A 19790-nucleotide genomic window follows, 5' to 3' on the forward strand; every position below is an offset into this window, starting at 1 on the left:
TTCTGACAATGAAATAGTTTGCACACTTCATCATGCCATCTTGCATCTCACAAGTCACAGTTCTATGAAAATTTCACAGCAAAGCTGTGGTTCAGATGACTAACTTCTCTTTAAATTCCAAAGTGACAGTATCTTGTTTCAACAGCTCTTCATTTCAATAACTACTGTACAAAGAAGTGCAACAACAGGAATTTGGACTAACTTTAGCATTTGATAAAAAAAAACACCAACGATTCAGAATCTGGGCTAAAACGCATAAAGGAAAATCACACTATAATTCCTTGCACCCACATGCTTCGTATGCAAATTATGGAACTTTAGATCAATGGTACAAAGGTCATATGCAAATTACATGCAAATCACAATATAAATGTAATCAAAGGTCGAAGGTTGAGAAGTATATATACTGACTGTGTTGGCATATGGTGCCCTCCCATCCCTCGGCACAGATACATCTGAATGAGTCCAGGCCGTCCACGCATACGCCTTCATTCTGACAGGGATCGCTCTCGCAGTCGTTGATATCTGACAGGAAAAAACAAGGAAAACAACAAATAAGTGAATACTGAGAAAGTTTGGGAGGAAAAAGCATCAGACACAAGTTACTGGAATTCACAACAACAAAACCCGGCGTACAAAACGTTCATCTACATGTACAACTATGGTTTAGGCCAATATTTTTGAAACAGGAGACACCCATCTGCAGTGATGTATTAACCCATCGCAAGTCCTTGTAAGTCCATCACTAGTCCTTCAGTCTCAAGTCGAGTTCCAAGCCATTCAAATGAACTGTTACAAAAGCATTCCTTTGTCACCGTTCATTCCTGTTACTTGTGGACTTGTGATGGACTTAACTATGAACACTTGAGCTTTCATTTTAATATGAGCTTTCATTTTAAGGAGTATTTTTTATTCATAGTTTATGCAACAGAAACAAAAGTAAAACAATTACAAAAATAAAACAATCAGCTCTGGCAGTAACATGTTGTTTATATTGTAATTTCTTCAATCAACCAACAGTGACTATAATACTGTAATTAATTTCATGCCTTTAAAGGGAATATACATCGTTTGCTTTTGCTGAAATTTTCAGAAATGGATGGAATTGGGGGGTTGGAAATATAAGGCAAATATAGTTACACTGACTTTTTTGAGGTTTGGGGTTCGAAAATGCTATAAAAACCAAGAAAAACGACCATTTTCCTGTAGTCTGGTTCCCTGACTCCATAAAAGAAGAAACAGAGCAGTTTACATACATTGGGGAATTGTAAGGTCAGGGAACCAGTCTAGCTGGCTCGTACCCGTTCATAGGTTTGTAATCGATTGCAAACAAGTGCGATGGTCAATTGGGGCCAGTTTTTTAAAAAAAAAGCCAGTTGTTTCCAACGCTGATCGGCCGATCAGCGTTGGAAATAGATACAAAAATACCACTTTTCTTAAAAATGACAGTATACCAGGTGCCATGATTTTACAGGATGCTTTACACTGTCATTCACTAACAGTCCAGCAAGGTATTTCAAAATGATTTGGTAGTTTTATTTTTTGATGTTTGCAAATGTTGTGTTTTCCCTTTAAGTTGTACAGGAACTGTTCCAAAAGGTCCAATTAATTTTATAATTTTTCCAGAGATGTTTGAGGGACAGTCCCATGTTAGAGAATCTTTAAAACTTAGATATTATATGCAATGCATAAAAATCAGATTTCACACCAATTTAAAAAGAAATTCGATTCATTTGTTTATCAAATTTTCACTTCCTTGATGCTTAAAGTGAGGTACCCTTAAATTGAAAAGAAACCCCAAAAAGAGAAAAATTATATCCCTAATGGCGCAGCCTGAGTAGGCACCACATTGCCTTTAATCAAGTCTTGAAGTACCTCTGACCTTAATTTGACCTAATACCATGACATCACCATCAAATAAGGTTAATCAATTCATCCTCAAGAAAAAAATACAAACAAAAACACAACAACAGCAGACACCTTATTCAATTTGGATCTGTAACGAGCAGCATCGCACCTAACCTTCAAATTCAAATTCCCTGTCATCATGCCAATTACTGCATATCATGTACACCACTCATTCCACTCAGACAAAGAAAAAAATACCTTGGCAACTCCACACGCCATTCAGTGGTCTGAGACAATACACCACCACCTGTGCAGGTTCCCACATTACTATTCAAAACCCAAACGGGCAAAGCCGGGGCCTAAGACCCAACGGTACGAAGCTTCATTATTAATTACAGCTTTTGGTGCATTTGTTCAGCTCCCGGTATGCATTTTGTAATCGGCCACACGTTTTTGAACTTTATCTGGCCTCGCCTGACTCCAGAACTGCACTCGAGTCCAATTATCGACTGATGTATGTTTTCTCCTACTTTTTTATTCATGGCGTCGATGAATCGTTCAACAAATATGCCAGACAGGGTTTTAATGGTATGGATTAGTCATATATAAACTGAAACCCCTTTTTTTTTTGGTGTATTTTTCCCCCAAAATTCCAAGAACAAATCAAATATTCTATACTCCTTAAATATGCCAGACAGGGTTTAGAAATAGTTAGTCATATATACAGGGTGAGTAAAAAACAAACAAAAAACACCCAAACGGCAGGACCAATGTTTTGAATGAAGTTTTGCCTGTAGCACTTTCAAAATCTAGGATATGAAAGCCCAGCCATTAAACTTGTTTTAGTACAAGAATCATTGAAATCACTCATGTACTTTTCAAGTTATGGAATTTTGAACACAAACACTGTTTTAAAATTCTGTCCACGGATCACAAAAAAGGTGAACGTTCTTTCAGCAAAACAGAAACAATTCACATCCATCCCTATGAGAATTGTTTTCGTTTTGCTGAAAGAACACTTACTTTTTTTTGTCATCCGTGGACAGAACTTTAAAACGGTGTTGTGTTCAAAATTCCGTAACTTGAAAAGTACATGAGTGATTTGAATGATTCTTGTACTAAAACAAGCTTAATGACTGGGCTTTCATATCCTAGATTATGAAAGTGCTACAGGCAAAACTTCATTCAAAACTTGGTCCTACCATTTGGGTTTCGGTTTCTTTTACTCACACTGTATAGTGAAACACTTTTTGGGTGCATTTCCCCAAAAACTCCAAGAACAAATCTAATAATCTGAATTCCTTAAACATGCCCAACAAGAGTTGAGATGGTACTGATTAGTCAAATACACTAAGCCACTTTTTTTGGCGCAGTTTTCCCCAAAATATTAAGAACATGTCAAATATTTCTTATTCCTTCTTTTCAATACTATTTCCTTTAGTGAATTCAAAACTATTTCATTGACTGTTTCACATTTCTGGGTTTTATTTTTTAAAGAAAACTCTACATTAAACCACAACTATGATCCACAATGAAACACATAAACTTTACCACAGTGGTTGATTAGTAGTGCTGAATTACACAAATACAAGTTATTTTTTTAAATTTAGGAAAGAGACCCCATGTTTTCAAAGCATGTCTTTTAACTGTACCTCTGTGCTACATGCTTTGTTTCCTTGCATATGAACGATTATCAATTAAATGCCAAGTAAACTGCTACTTTCAACTAAAAGCTGTATTTATTTTTATTTTTCTGGGGGGGGGTGTTTTTGTCGTAAATTTGTTTCTGGGGAGTCACTGTTTTCGTTTCATATTTCAAGAGTACAGTACTATGAGCAGATCAAATAAAACTATCAGGTCAAACATTCATTCATAAAAATGAAGAAAGAAAAAAATACTATACATTGAGTGCTCAACATTTTATTACACAAGGGTCATTATTACACAAGATGGCTTAAGCCAATTATGATGTACATTACCAGACTTAATAAAAAATGACCCATACATAATGGATATTAATTCTTCAGAAAGCCAAACAATTGGGATTTGTAATTAAAACATGACTGGACATTGCTGACTGCAGTACAGAATTGACAGCTGTTGATTGATATTAACACAGCCAACCATATTGTCCTTTATAGTCTATCTTGACCAGATGTTTTCATTGTTGGTGGATGATTCTTTTGTTTCTTCATACACGTTTGTGTGACACACAAATATTGACGACCACAATGGAGACATACTTGTGTGGATACATTAGTCGACTTTTCATATGACATTTCGTCAATTAAATTGTGGTTTTGAGGAAGTTGTGAGGAATACTGATCAGTACTGAGTGTACAATGGATGAAGCAAGACATCATTTTTGGACATTCATTCTGTATTAAATTGCAATATCTTCACTACTCTAACTTCTTAACATTTTGTATTTATTTATTATTAGACTGTTTATTTTTTTGGGTTGTTTATTTAAACTTTTTTTTTTATCACTGCAGACCAAGTTTTGTCTGGAAAGGTAGTGCCTGCAGCCCTTGCATTTAAAAAATGATTGTAAAAAAAAATACACTTCTGATGTTTTCCATAAACTGAAAATAATGAATAAATCTGAATAATGTCCTAGCCATAACTGGCACTTTGGGATAAAGAACTGAGTACTACAGAATCCTTTGAGTGTTGTGCACACTTATATGGTGAAGTATTTCATACTACAGTTTACTAGTAGTAGTATTTTGTAGCTTTAGGTGAGGTTAGGGTTAAAAAAAAATTAAATATATGCTCAGTCTTATAAAGTAAAAAATGCATTTTTGTGTTCAAATTTTCAGATTTGAAAAAAACAACAGACAACAATACAGTACATCTGCAGTGTCTACATGAAGGTATGAATTCAACCAAGGTTTATCCATAACACAGTGTCACTTAAAATTTAAAGGCGTTTTGAAATTAGGAAAAAACTTCCACTATTTATCATTTTGTTTATTAGGGTTTTGTATAGGCCCATGACATCTAAATAAATCTAACAATCAAGAATTTATTTCAAGAATACATTAATATATACTTTTAATGGGTGGAATGGGTCTTAACAAATTTATCAATAATTCAAATTTGAAAAGTAAAATTCAATAACTAAACATGGCCCGGGATGAAACTAAAATAGCATAAGGAATGCACATTTAAAGTAGGTGAGTAAAGCGAGTAAAAAAAAAATGAGGAATTTGCTTACTTTCGTGACAGTAGATGCCCATGTAGCCAGGGTCACAGATGCAAGCAAAGCGGTCCGCTCCCTGACTCAGGCAGGTTCCATGAGGCCCGCAGACACTCGACGGAACCACTGAGATGCCACCCTCTCTCTCATTGGCCGGTAGAACTACTGTACAACTATCCACGACTGTGAAGAACAAAATAAACCAAAAAACTAAAAACTAAACTAGAAATCTGGTCATGTGTAAAAAATACAGCCCAATTTTATGCCTCTGTTTTCTATCCACAACAAATCTCTAGAAAGTTTGACTTGTACACATGCGGACAACCTGAACCAAGGGTTTAGAGCGGAATTTCTGCAGCAGAGCTGTCATACCACTTTGAAATTGGTTTTTCATATTCCAACTTGAGCTTGACATTTTTCAAAAATGTATAAACAAAATTGAAATGAAAGCTTGCTTCCATTTTGAGTGGTATCATATACAGACTTTTAAGTAATTAATAAAACTTGGGTTTATGCCAAGTACAACACATGCAACAGAACAATGCCACACAACACAAACAAAAAGCATGTGATCCTAATGTTGGCACGGAAACAAAGTCACACAAATTGAAACAATTAATCTTTATTTAAACAATACCTTGGCATTGTGGTCCGTGGCAAATCTGCTTGGGCTGGGAACAGTTTTTTCCCTGGTATCCGTCCGGACAAGCGCAGTAGTAGTCTCCGAGCAGGTTGAAGCACTGGGAGTCATGGCGACAGGGATTGGGGTCGCACAGGTCAACGTCAATCTGAAAATGAGGCAATTTTTAAACAGACCAATAAACAAAATTGACCACAGGGGGGGGGGGGGACTGGTTGACAGAATCATTGTCAGTATTAAAATTAAATTCATGTACATTACTTGGCCTTTACATTATTAAATTTACCTTCAATTCATTTACTTGGCAGTTATAGACAATACAGGATATTTTGCGTTTATCCCAAAAGTTACCTACCAAATTATTATCAACAATAATTCGGTCTGGCTTGCTGTCATTTAGGAGAAATCAAGAAATGTAGGTGATTTCCAACGATCCGTCAATTGACTGATTTTTGGAAGTCAAGAGTTACATAAACAAAATCGTGTTTCCTGATCAAAAGGTTGTGCACTGTTTTCAACCGTTTTCTGGAAAAGTGCAATATCCACCGAGCTGAAACTTCAACAGGCTGTGAACATTCTTCTCTGGCATTTGTGAGGTTTTATTGTTGGAAACGAACAAAATACATGAAAAGCAAATGATCCTATGCCTTTGATTCAGGTACTAGACCTTTCATCCACACATTTGACCTTCAATTCATGAACTTGGGTTCATTTTTTTTTTCTTGAAAAATCAAACCCACCTGACAGTTAGTCCCTGAGTATCCTGGTGCACATTTACACTGGTAACCGGCGACCTGGTCGATGCATTCTCCACCATGCTCGCAAGGGCTGCTGCCGCACTCGTCAATGTTGATTTCGCATTCGATGCCGGTGAATCCCGGCAGACAGACACAGGAGAAGGAATTCACCAAATCCTGACAACAACAGAAACGCAAAGGTATGAAAAAAGGGTTCTGACAACATGTTTAACAGAAAGAGTTGATGGAGGTTACTAGGATCGAAACGTCAACAACAACAAAACTTACTATCAAACAGATTAAAGCGGTAACATATTTAATGGCATATAGGATCATTTGTAATTGTCGTAATTTCATAAAGGACCAATTTAAGGGGTATTAATTTATAGCAGATATCGTGCCACTGAGCTCAAGCTGTGCTTATCAGTATATACCAGTTATTTGCCATTAACTATGTACATGTATTTTCCATTGGTAAACTGAATTGTATCGAATTTTTATTTAAGTTGGACAAAGAAATTGACCGGAGCGGGGTTTGAACCTCCAACCTTCGGACTGCCGTTCCAGCACGCTACCAACTGAGCTATCCAGCCCACTATGGCGGTTCCCCATTATAATGCACCTAGTCAGTTTCACTTTGTAATTTACTTGGAAAAACTGAATTTTATTTCATAACAGAAAAAGGTTTATCTGTGAAAACTGCAGAACAGGATAAAATTATAGTCAGACATCAGATATTTTCTAACTTTTACCACATTTTGTTCAAAAACAACTATCACAAAATAGTGCATTCTAAGTTACGGAAACGATTTAAAATTTGCATGCGACAGTTCAAAATTGGTTGCGCTTGTTTATTTTGTAAATTTATTTTTCATGTTTTTTTCCACCCTCTGCAAAAGAATGCACATTAATGTGAATGTTCGCAAGCTCAGAATTAAAAAAGAAACTATAAATAACAGAAAAATGGCCATAATACTCAATTTGACCCTACCAGTAAAACTTAATGAAGTATCAACCAAACAAAATAATAAAAACCGATCTTTATAAACGCTAAAAATATGCAGCGTGTATTTGAAATAACAGCTGTAATCCTTTTTCAGTTATTCATCTTCAGTACTTTAAATTTCCAATGACAACAATGTATTCTACTTTGCATATTATGAATCCCAAGGCCAAATATAGGAGATGATGAAATAGCTGCTGGTAGAGGATTGACATATACATGTAGAGCACTGTGCTCCCGCACAGATGACCGCGTTGTGCAAACGAACATAAAACTGTAATTGCCATAACATTCCAACTGTGCAGTGTGTTGAATACATAGGAGAAACAACATGACCTGCATGCGCATTGGTTTGTGCACGTGGTCTTTTAAACTCCCGCTGACTTGCCGTAGAAAAAGATCTTATGCTGCAAACTAACTTGTCTTCTTTTGCTCTATGGACGCAGCACAATTACACGGCTAGGACTTGCAATTACACATGCTCCTATGGAAGCCGCTGCAGCCACTTCCCATAGACATGTGTGTTACTGCATGGCAGCCATAGCCAATATTCTGACACAGCCTGTGCTACTGATATCACCAACTGCTAATACACAAATGCTGGACTCAGTTTTATTATTTACAGACTCTTCTAACCAACACATAAATGTTGTGGGACAAAACAGGGACTATCGAAGCCGTGCAAAGTCTCAGGATATCTTTTGTAACAAGGGAAATAGGACAGATTTGAAGCACCTACACGTAAGCCCTCCCGAAATAATTTTATTATTTTCTCCACTGGGGTTTTTAATGCTGTATGATTGTTAAATATATTACTCTGATAAACAATCAAAACAAATAGCTCCATGCCCAGAATTTCCATGTGTCTTTATGTACACAATATCTTTGTTTTTATGAAATGAGTCTTTTGTTTAAGCCTTAGGAGTTTCCAGGAATACCCCATTTTCAATTAAAATATTTTTCTTGTAATTGGGTCATTCCATACATTTTGGGTCCAAAAGTGTGACATTTTTGGGGTTCCAGTTACACCTGATCTGTGTAATTTGCCATGCAAGTACCGGAATCATTACAATTGACTTCACACTATTTTTATTTTTGGCAGGTACTTTGCTTGACATAATCACTCTTGGAGATAGAAGGCATTGAAGAATGGGTCCTGAATTACACAATCTTATACATGTCAGATTTAACAGGGACACACAAAATTGGACTCAAAATTTATGGAATGACCCAATAAAAAGGGGCACTAGGACCTGAAATCCCAGAAAATGTCACCTTTTGGATTGTTTACTTGTCTAATTTTAAATAGCTTGTTGAAAGGAAACTAACCTAATGTCGTACTGTTCCTGAGAAAAGATGGAAAAACCCGGTTGTTTACATTGGACACAACGGAGTACGAGTACACTTTTCCCGTCGTTCTCAGTCAATGCACAATATATACACGTTGTGTGTGTCTTTCAGCACCGTGCTCGCAAACAGCAGTGACCAATCACCAATGCACAAAATATGGTTTCCTACACGTCCGCAAAAGGTGAACACTTTACGGATGAAATCACAAATAGCACCCAAACAGCAAAAGTGGACCCCGAAAGTCGTTCTCTCACGCATAATACAGGAATAACACTAAAACGCCCAGTTTTTAAAGGATAGTTGCGTGGATGTTTATATCCTACTTTTAAATGTTTTTTTCCGATTAACATCATTTCATTCAAAGCATGTTTTGTAGCCCAGTTTGGTTGTTCCAGGACGCAGTGTCCCTTTAAGAACAAAGCAATCAATTTAGAAACACAGTAAATTTTGATATCCCTATCAAATGCAAGCTACAAATCTGCCATAGGAGAATACTTCTTGCATAGGATACATATTTCATCAGCATCAAATGTGCATTTTTTCCTGCTGTTGATGTTGTTTTGTGTTATTCAAATTTATGACTCAATTTCTTACCAGGCAGGTTGCTCCGTTTATGCAGTGACCCACGCAATCATTCACATCTGCGGATAAAAAAAAAACGGGGAAAATTATTAGGGAAAGATTTAATTAACATCGAAACCGAGTGGAAATTCAGGTGGTATGGCATTTAGTGTGGTTTAATTATTGTAAGCGTTTGACAAGGGCCAGTGACAAGTTTACCAGAAACTAGGTCAAGACAGGAATATGACAATAATGGCTCGTTCTATAAATTTGGGATCCACTTTTTTTGTCCCTGTCCCTGTTACATCTGACATCTAATTCTAACTCCTTAATGCAGTCGTCCTCCATGAGTGATTATGAATAGCAAAATACCTACCCAACAAATAAAAATGAAGTCGTTCTTAATGATCCCTGAATGACAAATTACAAAGTACCAAGGTAACAGGGACAGGAAAAACGTCACACTTTGGACCCTTCATTTATAGAATGACCCTAATGGAACGAGTACACTACTGGTAGTGGTTCTCAAACTCAACTTAACTTTGGTTATGGGTTCGAGTCTAACTCAAGTAAGCTTGTGAATTTGTTTCTTTAAGATCTCAGAAAGCACTAGACATACAGTGTTAATACAAGTTAGGCCGGTGCACACTTTGGACCCTTCATTTATAGAATGACCTTTGTGGAAAGAGTACTCTACTGGTAGTGGTTCACAAACCCAACTTAACTTTGGTTATGGGTTCGAGTCCAACTCAAGTAAGCTTGTGAATTTGTTTCCTTTAAGATCTCAGAAAGCACTACACATACAGTGTTAATACAAGTTAGGCCAGTGCACACTTTGGACCCTTCATTTATAGAATGACCCTTGTGGAAAGAGTACTCTACTGGTAGTGGTTCACAAACCCAGTGCAAGGCAAAACGCAATATCAAAGTGGGCAGAAACCTTCTTTCACTTCTTTCAACCAAAATAAGAAACCATTTACTGAGGCGGCACCACACTTGCGCCAATGTTTAAAGGCATCTAGGACCATCTGCATTTATCCCAAAAGTAACCTACAGAATCATTATCAACAAGCTTACGTGGATTAAAGATCATACTGGTACTAAACACCCTGTGAATTTATTCTGTCTGGCTTGCTGTCATTTAGAATCAAATGGAAAAGTAAGGTAGCCCTTTAAATGACGAATTAGAATGAAAGTTTGCATATTTTAGAAGAAATCAAGGCATACATGTAGGTAGTTTCCAACAATCCATCAATTGACTGATATTTGGAAAAAAAGAGTGCTATCGACGGAATCATGTTTTGTGATCGAAAGTTGTGCATGTTTTTTTTTCATTGTTTTCTTAAAAAGTGTAATATCCACTGAGCTGAACCTTCAACAGGTTAGGTTTTGAAAAGTCTTCTTTGGATTTTGAGTGGTGTTATTATTAAAAACGAACAAAAACCATGAAAGGCAAATTATCTTATACGTTTAAAGTGTTCTACAGGTCGAAGTTTAAAAGTATTTTGGGAACCCTACTACACGTAGTCAAGGAGCAGTGACTATGTACGACCTTCGCAAGAGTGTGGTTCCACAAAATGCAACAATCCTGTAAAAAATGTTGCAACTAAACCCAACCAAACCCAAGATGTTGAGCACTACTTACTGACATCGCAGTTTCTCCCCGTCCATCCAGGCTGGCAGTCACACAGGTAGTCTCCTATCCTGTTCCTGCAGGCAAAGGCATGCATGCAGGGCCGACCCATGCACTCATTGGCATCTGTGGAACAACACCACAAAGGTTTACCCAAAGTCAAGTTATTTTATTATAATCACATTATTTTCATTTAATACTTGTACAATTAACCTATCGCAGTAGAATCGCGTCAATACAGCTTGTGAAATATTGTCCAAATGCATGATATACAAATGGACGCGGAATGGGCAAAATCTGAGACGAACAATATTTAACATGTAAATTCCCACAAACGGCGATAGGTCAATTTATGGAACATTTGACAGTATCAAATTCCTTTTGAACACAAAAGCTGTCAGTATCTAATCATGCTTCTAATGGTTACTCATAATTTAAGCTTTATATTTAACTGCATCTTTTAACATTTATACTTTTATCCTTTGTTTGTTGTACATTTGATGTAGACGAAGACTTTTCTGCCAACTATAACAATTTGAGTTTGACAGCAAATTACAATTCTACAACTCTGATCAATGGTCAGTTCAACCAAGGAAAATTCATTCGTACAAAAAAATATTACGGTACAAACCAATTTATCCATTAAAAAAAGTTGTTAACTAGGCTGTCTTGTTCAGTCCAGGAATTACAACTCAATTATAAAACTAGAAAAAGTTTAAAACCCAAATAATCTACATCTTGTTTTGAGGTCAACAATGTTTAAGAGAGATTGTTTAAGAAAGTTCTGAGCAGACATCTCTAAACGTACCAAACTGGCAGACGGGACCCTCCCACTGAGGTGTGCACAAGCAGCTGAAGCTGTTGACTCCATCGATACATTCTCCTGCATTCTGACATGGCTGAGAGATGCAGTCATCTAGGTCTAGAATACATCAAAAAGAGGAGACTCCATTTTCTTCAAATTTTTTTTTTCAGACAAATTAAGTAGCAACTGAACCTTCAATTTTTCTCTTGATCTGCTCATGATGAGGTTACGATATATGCAATACTAGGAAGGTTCCCCCGGGGTTCAGGTCCCACAAGAAAACATTTATGTATTTTCCACAAGCTTTGTGGACAGCACCAAACCTACTGTGCTGACTAAAATAAGTTGTCAAAATGCATAAAAATGTATTATTTGAGGTGTGTCAGTTCAAGAAATGTCATCTGTCCGTGCTGTCTCTAAGACAAAGTCACTAAAATTCACCAACTTTCGACAACATAAGTCTACCAAGGAAGGTTCTTGAATTGAGCAATCATAGGAATAGTACTGGGGTTTTTTTTGGTATTTTAGTTTTCTGTATCTTAACCTTTGTAGTTTTTTCCTTATCTTTTCCTTTGAAGTGACTTGTAACTTTCATGTAATGAATTTTTAAAACTGTCATCTACTTTAATGGTCTTGTATTTTGACAGAGAAATTATCTAATAAATAGATCATAAAATAAATAAATAAATAAATGGGGAAAACCTATCAATTTAAAAATATTGTAAGAACTTTTTATAGCCAGCTGCCCAGAAAAGTTTGTTTTAACAGAACTTGTCGCATAGTAGAAATTTGTTCTCCTCTTTCCCAGAAACACATTTAAAATTAACCAAATTTTTAAAACCATACTAATCATAATAAACAACAATAAAATACTTTGTGCTCAGGAGCTGAGGTATTTGGACTTACTCTCTTCGCATGTATCTCCTTTCCATCCCCTAGTGCACATACAATGGAATCCCTGACCAATCACCAGACAGGTCCCGCCGTTAGCACATGGTTGGTTCTCACACGGATGCTCCGCTGTATAAAGTAATCAATGACACAATATATATCCCTCCTCACTAAGTCGGAGATGATGACGCATTCACCCTCTCAAATTTTACAAAAACATTGTTCGTTGTCTTTATTTGACAAACAAGTCTCAGCTTATCAGCTTTTTAGGTTTATTTGACATTGAATATTTTTACTGCCGCATTCAAATTATTGATTAACATTAGAGAAATTTCTGGAGCACATATTCTGTTTTTTGTGAAGAAAAACATGCTGATGCTATCCAGGACCACATTACAAGCACATTGTGTATTCTTCTTGAAATACTGCTTTGTTTTATACTACTTTGTTATATACTTCTTCTGCCTTGTGATTTTAATCTCATTGACGCTTCCAAAGAGAAGTGTTTTTAAATGACACTTACAAGAATGTGACTTCCATGAAGGTCTAAACATGTACAAAATGTATTTTCTAACACAGTGCACCATTTATCCTACTTCTTAAGAGGACAACTGTTCCTGTAACATTCAACGTACTATTTATGTTTTATTCATTATTTCATGTTTTTCAGGTCCTTTGAAGAATTCCATTATTTCCATAAGATGTGCTATTTCAACATTAACATTTTACTTTTTAGAGAATCCTTCTTAAATTAAATTTGCAATTTCCATTACATAATCTTCTGCCTTTGGAATTTTTTTTTTTTCAAATAAAAAGTGTACTATTAACTTAACTTTTTACTCAATTTCCCTACAGCTTTCAGACTCCATTCCAATTCCATTTTTCTCCTTCCTATGCAATTTCCATTTCTTTTTCCCTTCCCATCCCATTCCAATATCTCCTTCCCATTCCATTACCCATCCCCATTGCCCATTTTCCATATCCATAACCCATTCCCATTGCACTTCCCATTTCTCCTTCCTTTGCCATTTCCCGTTTTTCCTTACCGTCTAATTCCAATATCTGTTCCCATTCCATAACCCATTCCCATTTTCCATTTCCATAACCCATTCCCATTCCATGTTTCTCCTTCCTATTCCATTTCCCACCTTTTTCTTCCCATCCCATTCCAATTTCTGTTCCCATTCCATTACCCATTCCCATTTTCCATATCCATAACCCATTCCCATTCCATTCTCATTTCTTCTTCCCATTCCATTTTTTCCATTTCTCTTTCACATTCCTTCCACTTTCCCTATCCCATTATTTCCCATTTTCCATTCCCATTCCATTTCCAGGTGTTCCTTCCTATTCCTCACGCCTCACCTTCTTCACAGGTCGGCCCATGGAACCCGGGCTGGCACTGACAGGTGAACTCATTGGGCCCGCTGTTCGTGCACACTCCATCGTTCAGGCAGGGCTTGCGTCTCCCGCAGTAATTAAAATCTGCAAAATGGAAGGACAGGGGAAAACCGAACCTCAACAACGGTTGACAATTGTCCCTCAAGAAGGTGAGACTGAATAAGAATCATTCCAGCTCGCTTAAAGCTAGAGCCCATCATTTGCAGCTATCCAAAAAGTAGCTGGCATAATTATTGTTGAAAAAAAAAACTTGGTTGAAAGATAGTAAGGGGACTAAACTCCCTGTGAAATTATTCTTTCTGGCAAGATGTTATTTTGAAGAAATCAACGAAAGAAGGCCTTTCCAACGGTGCTTCTTAAGAAGCACCGTAGGAAATTCAAATTAGTAGTTCATTTTGTTATTCCGCGAAGCGCGCGCAAGCCTTGGCACGATGCATATGCGCGCGCGGTTGCTATAATTCGTCGGATCGGTGCGTGACATCATGTAGCTGCAATCGGCTAGTGAGAACGTGTCTCGGACGCTGGATTCAGGCCCAATTCAAAACATGATTCAGCAACTTTTGATTTGAAATCGAGATCCTAGAATGTTGTTTTTCTTGAAAAATGCAGCTGAAGCTGAGCTGAAACTTCATCAGATTGGTTGTTCAGCATCCTTCTTCAGATATTGAGCTCTTTTGTTGCTTTAAACGAACAAAATGCACAAATTACAAATGATGGACTATAGCTTTAAACTGGGTTGAAATATTACCTAAAATAAGCTAGAATTAAGAAGAGAGAGCAAAGTGGTAGGATAAAGTTGAAAGTGTTTGGTACCTTGGTAGTTTAATGGATAGATACATACAGTTTCATATCAGACATCACAGTTTTGCCCTTTTCCTTAGACAACTGGAGTTTGTGTGCCAGTGCGATAAAGTGAAATTGAAAACAATACAATTTGTTGTCAAGTACTATTTCAACCGATTTGACCACTCACAATTAAGGATGTGTGAATGCGTGTCAGTTCCTATCTCTGAGGTACATATGCATGTCATAGGTGTTCAATGATTGACTTGCTGTGTTCTTACAAAGAAAAGGAAAAGATTTGTAAAAAAAAAAACACCACCGGATGTTTGGCCTTTTGCCAGAAACCCTGGGGGATATGTCGAGTTTCAGTAAAACTGGGTTACAACTCTTCTGCACAGGGAAAACGATTCAGGTTATCAATGTGTACCACACAACGGCCAGAGTTAACTTGTAACAAAAAAAGGTCTAGGTTTCATTCGACTGGAATTACACTTTAAAGTGGAAAGCATTAGATAGGTTAAGTTGATTTTTTTGCAAGAATGTGTACGCTGCCTAAAAGCCGGCGTTTTGTCATTGACAAATGATAAATGCATTGGCAATACACCTACAAATGCTGGCTTCTTGAATGCAACATCAAACGAGTGATTTTAGCATTTCTTCGTAACGAGAAGAAAAACCTCTTCCTTTTCTCACGCATTCAAAATGTTAAAGACTGATAATGAAAATGTTATCAGAGGTCAAATAATTAGTTACTGTCACAATCGAATAGGCTTGAGAAGATAATCTCATTAAACAGAAATTGTTTTCAACGTTTTTAATAACAAGGTTGGCATACAAGGATTTTATGAAATGCCTGCTTCAGTTTTGTTCCGCGTAAACAAATGGGAAGGTGAAGCCTCCTGTGCGTGTTGCGAATAAAATTGGCAAAAAAAAATGTAACTTAAACTCTCCACTGTTTGAGAACAGGGTAGGAAACTCGACTCAGGGTCATGGATCCTGCATAATTCTGCCAATTTACTGGAGATGCAACTTCCCTGGAAAGACATGCAAAACATTTCTAACATTTCGATCTCAAAACTTAAAAAAATTATGGTTAACTAAAGAAAATTGTGTCTAGTGGGATTTGACCTCCTAAAAACCTCATCTACAGTGCCAGATCATAGATTAAAGAAGAAAAATGGGGGGGGGGGAGGGGGGCATGCCCCCAGACCCCCTAGCAGGGCGCCTTTACTCCAGCTCCCCCCCCTTTCCTGAAAGCTTGGTCCGCCCCCGCTGTGCATTGTATCACAGTTTATGTGCCACACAATTTATGCCAACAAAATTTCCACCAAATTTATTGAATCAACTATCCCTTTGGGATTTATATGAATTTTATTTTTCCTTTCATTTCCTGAAGTACATACATACCTTGGTCGCACAGGATCCCTCCCCACTCCTGCTGGCAGTTACATTGCCAGGGGGAGTTGCAGCTGCCATGGACGCAGCCCGGGAAGGGTGAGCAGTGGTCACATAGCTCCCCTTGCCAGCCGTACCGACACCTGTCCCCGTATAAATTGAAGAGGGGGATTTAAAATTGACGAGTTTCAACTTATTGGTGGGATTAAGTTCTTAAATGAGAAGCTCCCCATGCCTGTCAGGGGAACACGCGTGTCCTGTATATATACTCACACATACACTGTGCACAAGAGTCTTTTGGGTTTGCGTGTCCGAGATATTTCTCACCAGAGAAGGAGAAAACGGAAAGTTCACTTCAAAGTTTCCTTGAGGTTGGTTTTGATTTAATGGAGCAATCACTACATTCTGATTGTTCCCATTTCTCTTAGTGTTTATCTTGCGGTTGGGAAACGAGTTCCGAACAATTGCACACTGTGTTCTTTCTGAAGGGTCCTGGAAGTGCTGTGTACACACTTGTCATGATTCTGTTCTCTGTTCTCAAATAAATAAATAATATGGTTTGTAATAAATAAATAGTAAATCAGGTTTCTGAATGTGGATTTCAATATTAAGGTGCGCCGTGGCTGATTGTTACTTTTTATAAAGTGAAGAGCCGTCCGAGGATTTGAACACCCAAAGTGAAAAGTGTTCCGACTATTTAACCGATCTCTCATTGGCCGATTTCCCAGAATGCATCGTGGTCTAGCAATCAATTGCCACAGGCATACAGGTTTGATCACACATGTCGATCACGATCGAACAATTATTTCTTCATACTTTGAATTAACACACCCCTTTCATGCAGGATTGTTAAAATGAAATAAATTGGCCACATAGAATAAGTGTACTGGACAAAATTTGATATCACATGGCTTACAAGGGTGCACTATGATATTAAAGGCAATATATAGACAACATTTGCTTTTGCTGTAATTTTCAGAACTGGATGGATGTGGGGGTTAGTATTTTTATAGCAAATAGTGTTACATGACCTGTTTAAAGTTTGTGCTTATAGATGCTGGGAAAAATCAAGAAAAAATGCTGTTCTTGTGGTCTGGTTCCCTGACCCTACTTCAGACGAAACGGAGCAATTTAAAGACATCGGGGAATTGTCAGGTCAGGGAACCAGACTACTACATGTAGCTTGCACCCATTCACAGATGTGTTACCCATTGCAAACAAAATGTGGACTGACTAAATTTGGGGGCAGTCGACCATAGTTGGAAATTGATACAAAATTCCACTTTTCTTGCAAATGACAGAACACCAGGTTCTATGATTTCACAGGATGCTTGAGACTATTATTCACTTAAAGTCAAGTAAGGTATTTCATCATAATTTGGTAGATTTGTTTTTCGATGTTTGCAAATATTGTATATATTACCTTTAACTAAGGGTAATGACCAATCACATTAACTATGCCCCACACAAAATCACTGGACTCAGCGGCCGGTACCCTACCGGTACCTGCACCATGTGTGAAAAAAATTAACCCTTCGGACATTGCACCCAATTGAATGTAATTATTTGACTAGTTTTTACACCAACACGTATACCACAGCTGGGCACACATTGTTCAAATGTGTGACATCACCGTTTAGTTGTTTCATCGGTTCAACTGACATGGAGGGACACTGTTCATTTGAATATCACTACGAGGTAAACAAAATAACATCAGGGGATGTTCAGAGATCAAATATGACGGCGTGGAATTTTAAAAAAAAAAATAAAAAATGATAAAAGTGTAATTCAATCATAGTGTACTAGGACTTCAACATATTCAATGTACAAAGTGGATGTGCATTGTGTTACCTCTCACCACGAAATGAGCTAAAAGTCGGAGATTGTCATTTCGCAGTACAGTGGGGAAAAGTCAAAATTTGAAGGGGTGGTCGATATTTGGTTTTCAAACCTTTCTCCACATTTTTTTGTTCTGTCAATTGTCAAACACCTTTGAAAACCTGTTGTATCCTGTCTATTATATGTTGGCTGTTCATTCACTGTGACACAACTGCAGGATTTTTGAATGCCATTTTCTCAAGAATCAGTTTTACAATTTTAAGTAAGTTGGTGGTCTATATTCCCATTATTGAACCCAGCACCCCTTCATGTTGTATACCATTTGAAAGCTTTTTTCGGCAGAATCCAGATATATAAATACCTTAATTCTTAAAAATTCCAATTTTAAGCTCAATTTGTGATGACAGGTCACATATATATCAAAATGATTGTCTTGATTTTTTTTAAAGATTTAAAACCACAAAGAGAACCAACATTCTTTAGGACAAACACTGGCTTGAAGTAAAGAATTATCAGGAAAAACAAGGTATCCGGTAAGGCCAACCTACAACAGCTGGTCCCAAGTGCATCAAATTCTGTTCAATTGATTTAGAAAAGTTATTTACTGGAAGTCTTTTCATGCATCTGGTCTACACAAGGGGCCGGATTTAGCCATTTCACTGATGTTACGGGGTAATCCTATACAATAGCACTGCCAGGCTCTCTTCACCAGTCTACAAGCTAGTGTAATTCACAGGTGGCGGGGAGGGAGTCAGTCAGTCAGTGAGTCAGTCAATCAGTGAGATAGGTGCAAAGACTGGATCATTGGCTGACCTTTTAGGTCTAAACAAGTTTAAAAGGTGATCGAAATGAAATGTGGAGATTTGGAAAATGACGCAAATTGTTTCAACTTACAGGCATTCTCCCGGCTGGCTGCAATATCCATGGATGGAGTCGCATCCTTGCTTACAAATGGCTGTGGGTTCAAAAGGATCCACAAATGTATTGAACTTGATTCTCTCATGAATTCCGAACTTCCTCGGTGATATCGCTGGAAAGTGTCCCAAATTCACCAATATACAAAAATGTGCAGAAAACCAATGGAACTGGTATATCCTTCGTTCTTAGACAGATTTGGACATAAAGACCAATGATAAGTAATTGTCCTATCGCTGTAGAATTGCGGTAGAATTGCAGTAGAATCACAGTAGAATCGCGGTAGAATCGCGGTAGAATCACGTCAACGCAGCTTGTGAAATATTGTCCAATTACATGATATATAAGTGGACGCGGAACACGCAAAATCTGAGACAAACAAAACGTAGTTTACAAAAACTCCATAGGGTTGTCTAGGGGCGTGGGTAACTCGCAAACGGCGATAGGTCAATAGTCACCTGTACCATCTACCAAAATACTGCTGTTGTTGGGTTTCGGTGAATTTAGTTTAGTCCCCGTTTGCTCATGTTGATAGCATCGTGACTTTGGGCGTGATCCCTAGCTACTGTACATGGCATATAGGTTTATGGCTTCTGCCTAGCGCCCCTTGAACAAAGGTATTGACAAAATCTAGAACCGCCAACAAAAACGATTAAACAGAAAGTGAAAGATGATGAAATAAACTTCAATTTGATGTGTTTCTCAAACACCTTGGAGAGTTGTGAATATTCTTTAAATAATTTTTTGAAGTGAGGGCATTTATCATTGGGGTCTATGGCAATTTATT

The 19790-nt window shown here is 37.4% G+C and overlaps 1 protein-coding gene across 1 annotated transcript in view; it reads right to left on the bottom strand.

Annotated features, from left to right (window-relative positions):
- The window catches only part of LOC119745302 (protein jagged-1b-like), a 54032-nt gene that overhangs the window by 13471 nt on the left and 20771 nt on the right, over nucleotides 1–19790 (bottom strand). The window contains exons 5-15 of the mRNA XM_038221568.1: nucleotides 18983–19043; nucleotides 16262–16392; nucleotides 14036–14155; nucleotides 12686–12799; nucleotides 11783–11896; nucleotides 10987–11100; nucleotides 9375–9421; nucleotides 6431–6604; nucleotides 5688–5838; nucleotides 5069–5233; nucleotides 412–525 (exon numbers count right to left, since the gene is read on the bottom strand). Of these exons, the coding sequence (XP_038077496.1) occupies nucleotides 412–525; nucleotides 5069–5233; nucleotides 5688–5838; nucleotides 6431–6604; nucleotides 9375–9421; nucleotides 10987–11100; nucleotides 11783–11896; nucleotides 12686–12799; nucleotides 14036–14155; nucleotides 16262–16392; nucleotides 18983–19043 (1305 nt within the window). The remainder of the gene's footprint in view (nucleotides 1–411; nucleotides 526–5068; nucleotides 5234–5687; nucleotides 5839–6430; nucleotides 6605–9374; nucleotides 9422–10986; nucleotides 11101–11782; nucleotides 11897–12685; nucleotides 12800–14035; nucleotides 14156–16261; nucleotides 16393–18982; nucleotides 19044–19790) is intronic.

The sequence above is a fragment of the Patiria miniata genome, unplaced genomic scaffold, assembly GCF_015706575.1.
Source record: "Patiria miniata isolate m_02_andy unplaced genomic scaffold, ASM1570657v1 HiC_scaffold_7, whole genome shotgun sequence".
NCBI classification, from domain to species: Eukaryota; Metazoa; Echinodermata; class Asteroidea; order Valvatida; family Asterinidae; genus Patiria; species Patiria miniata.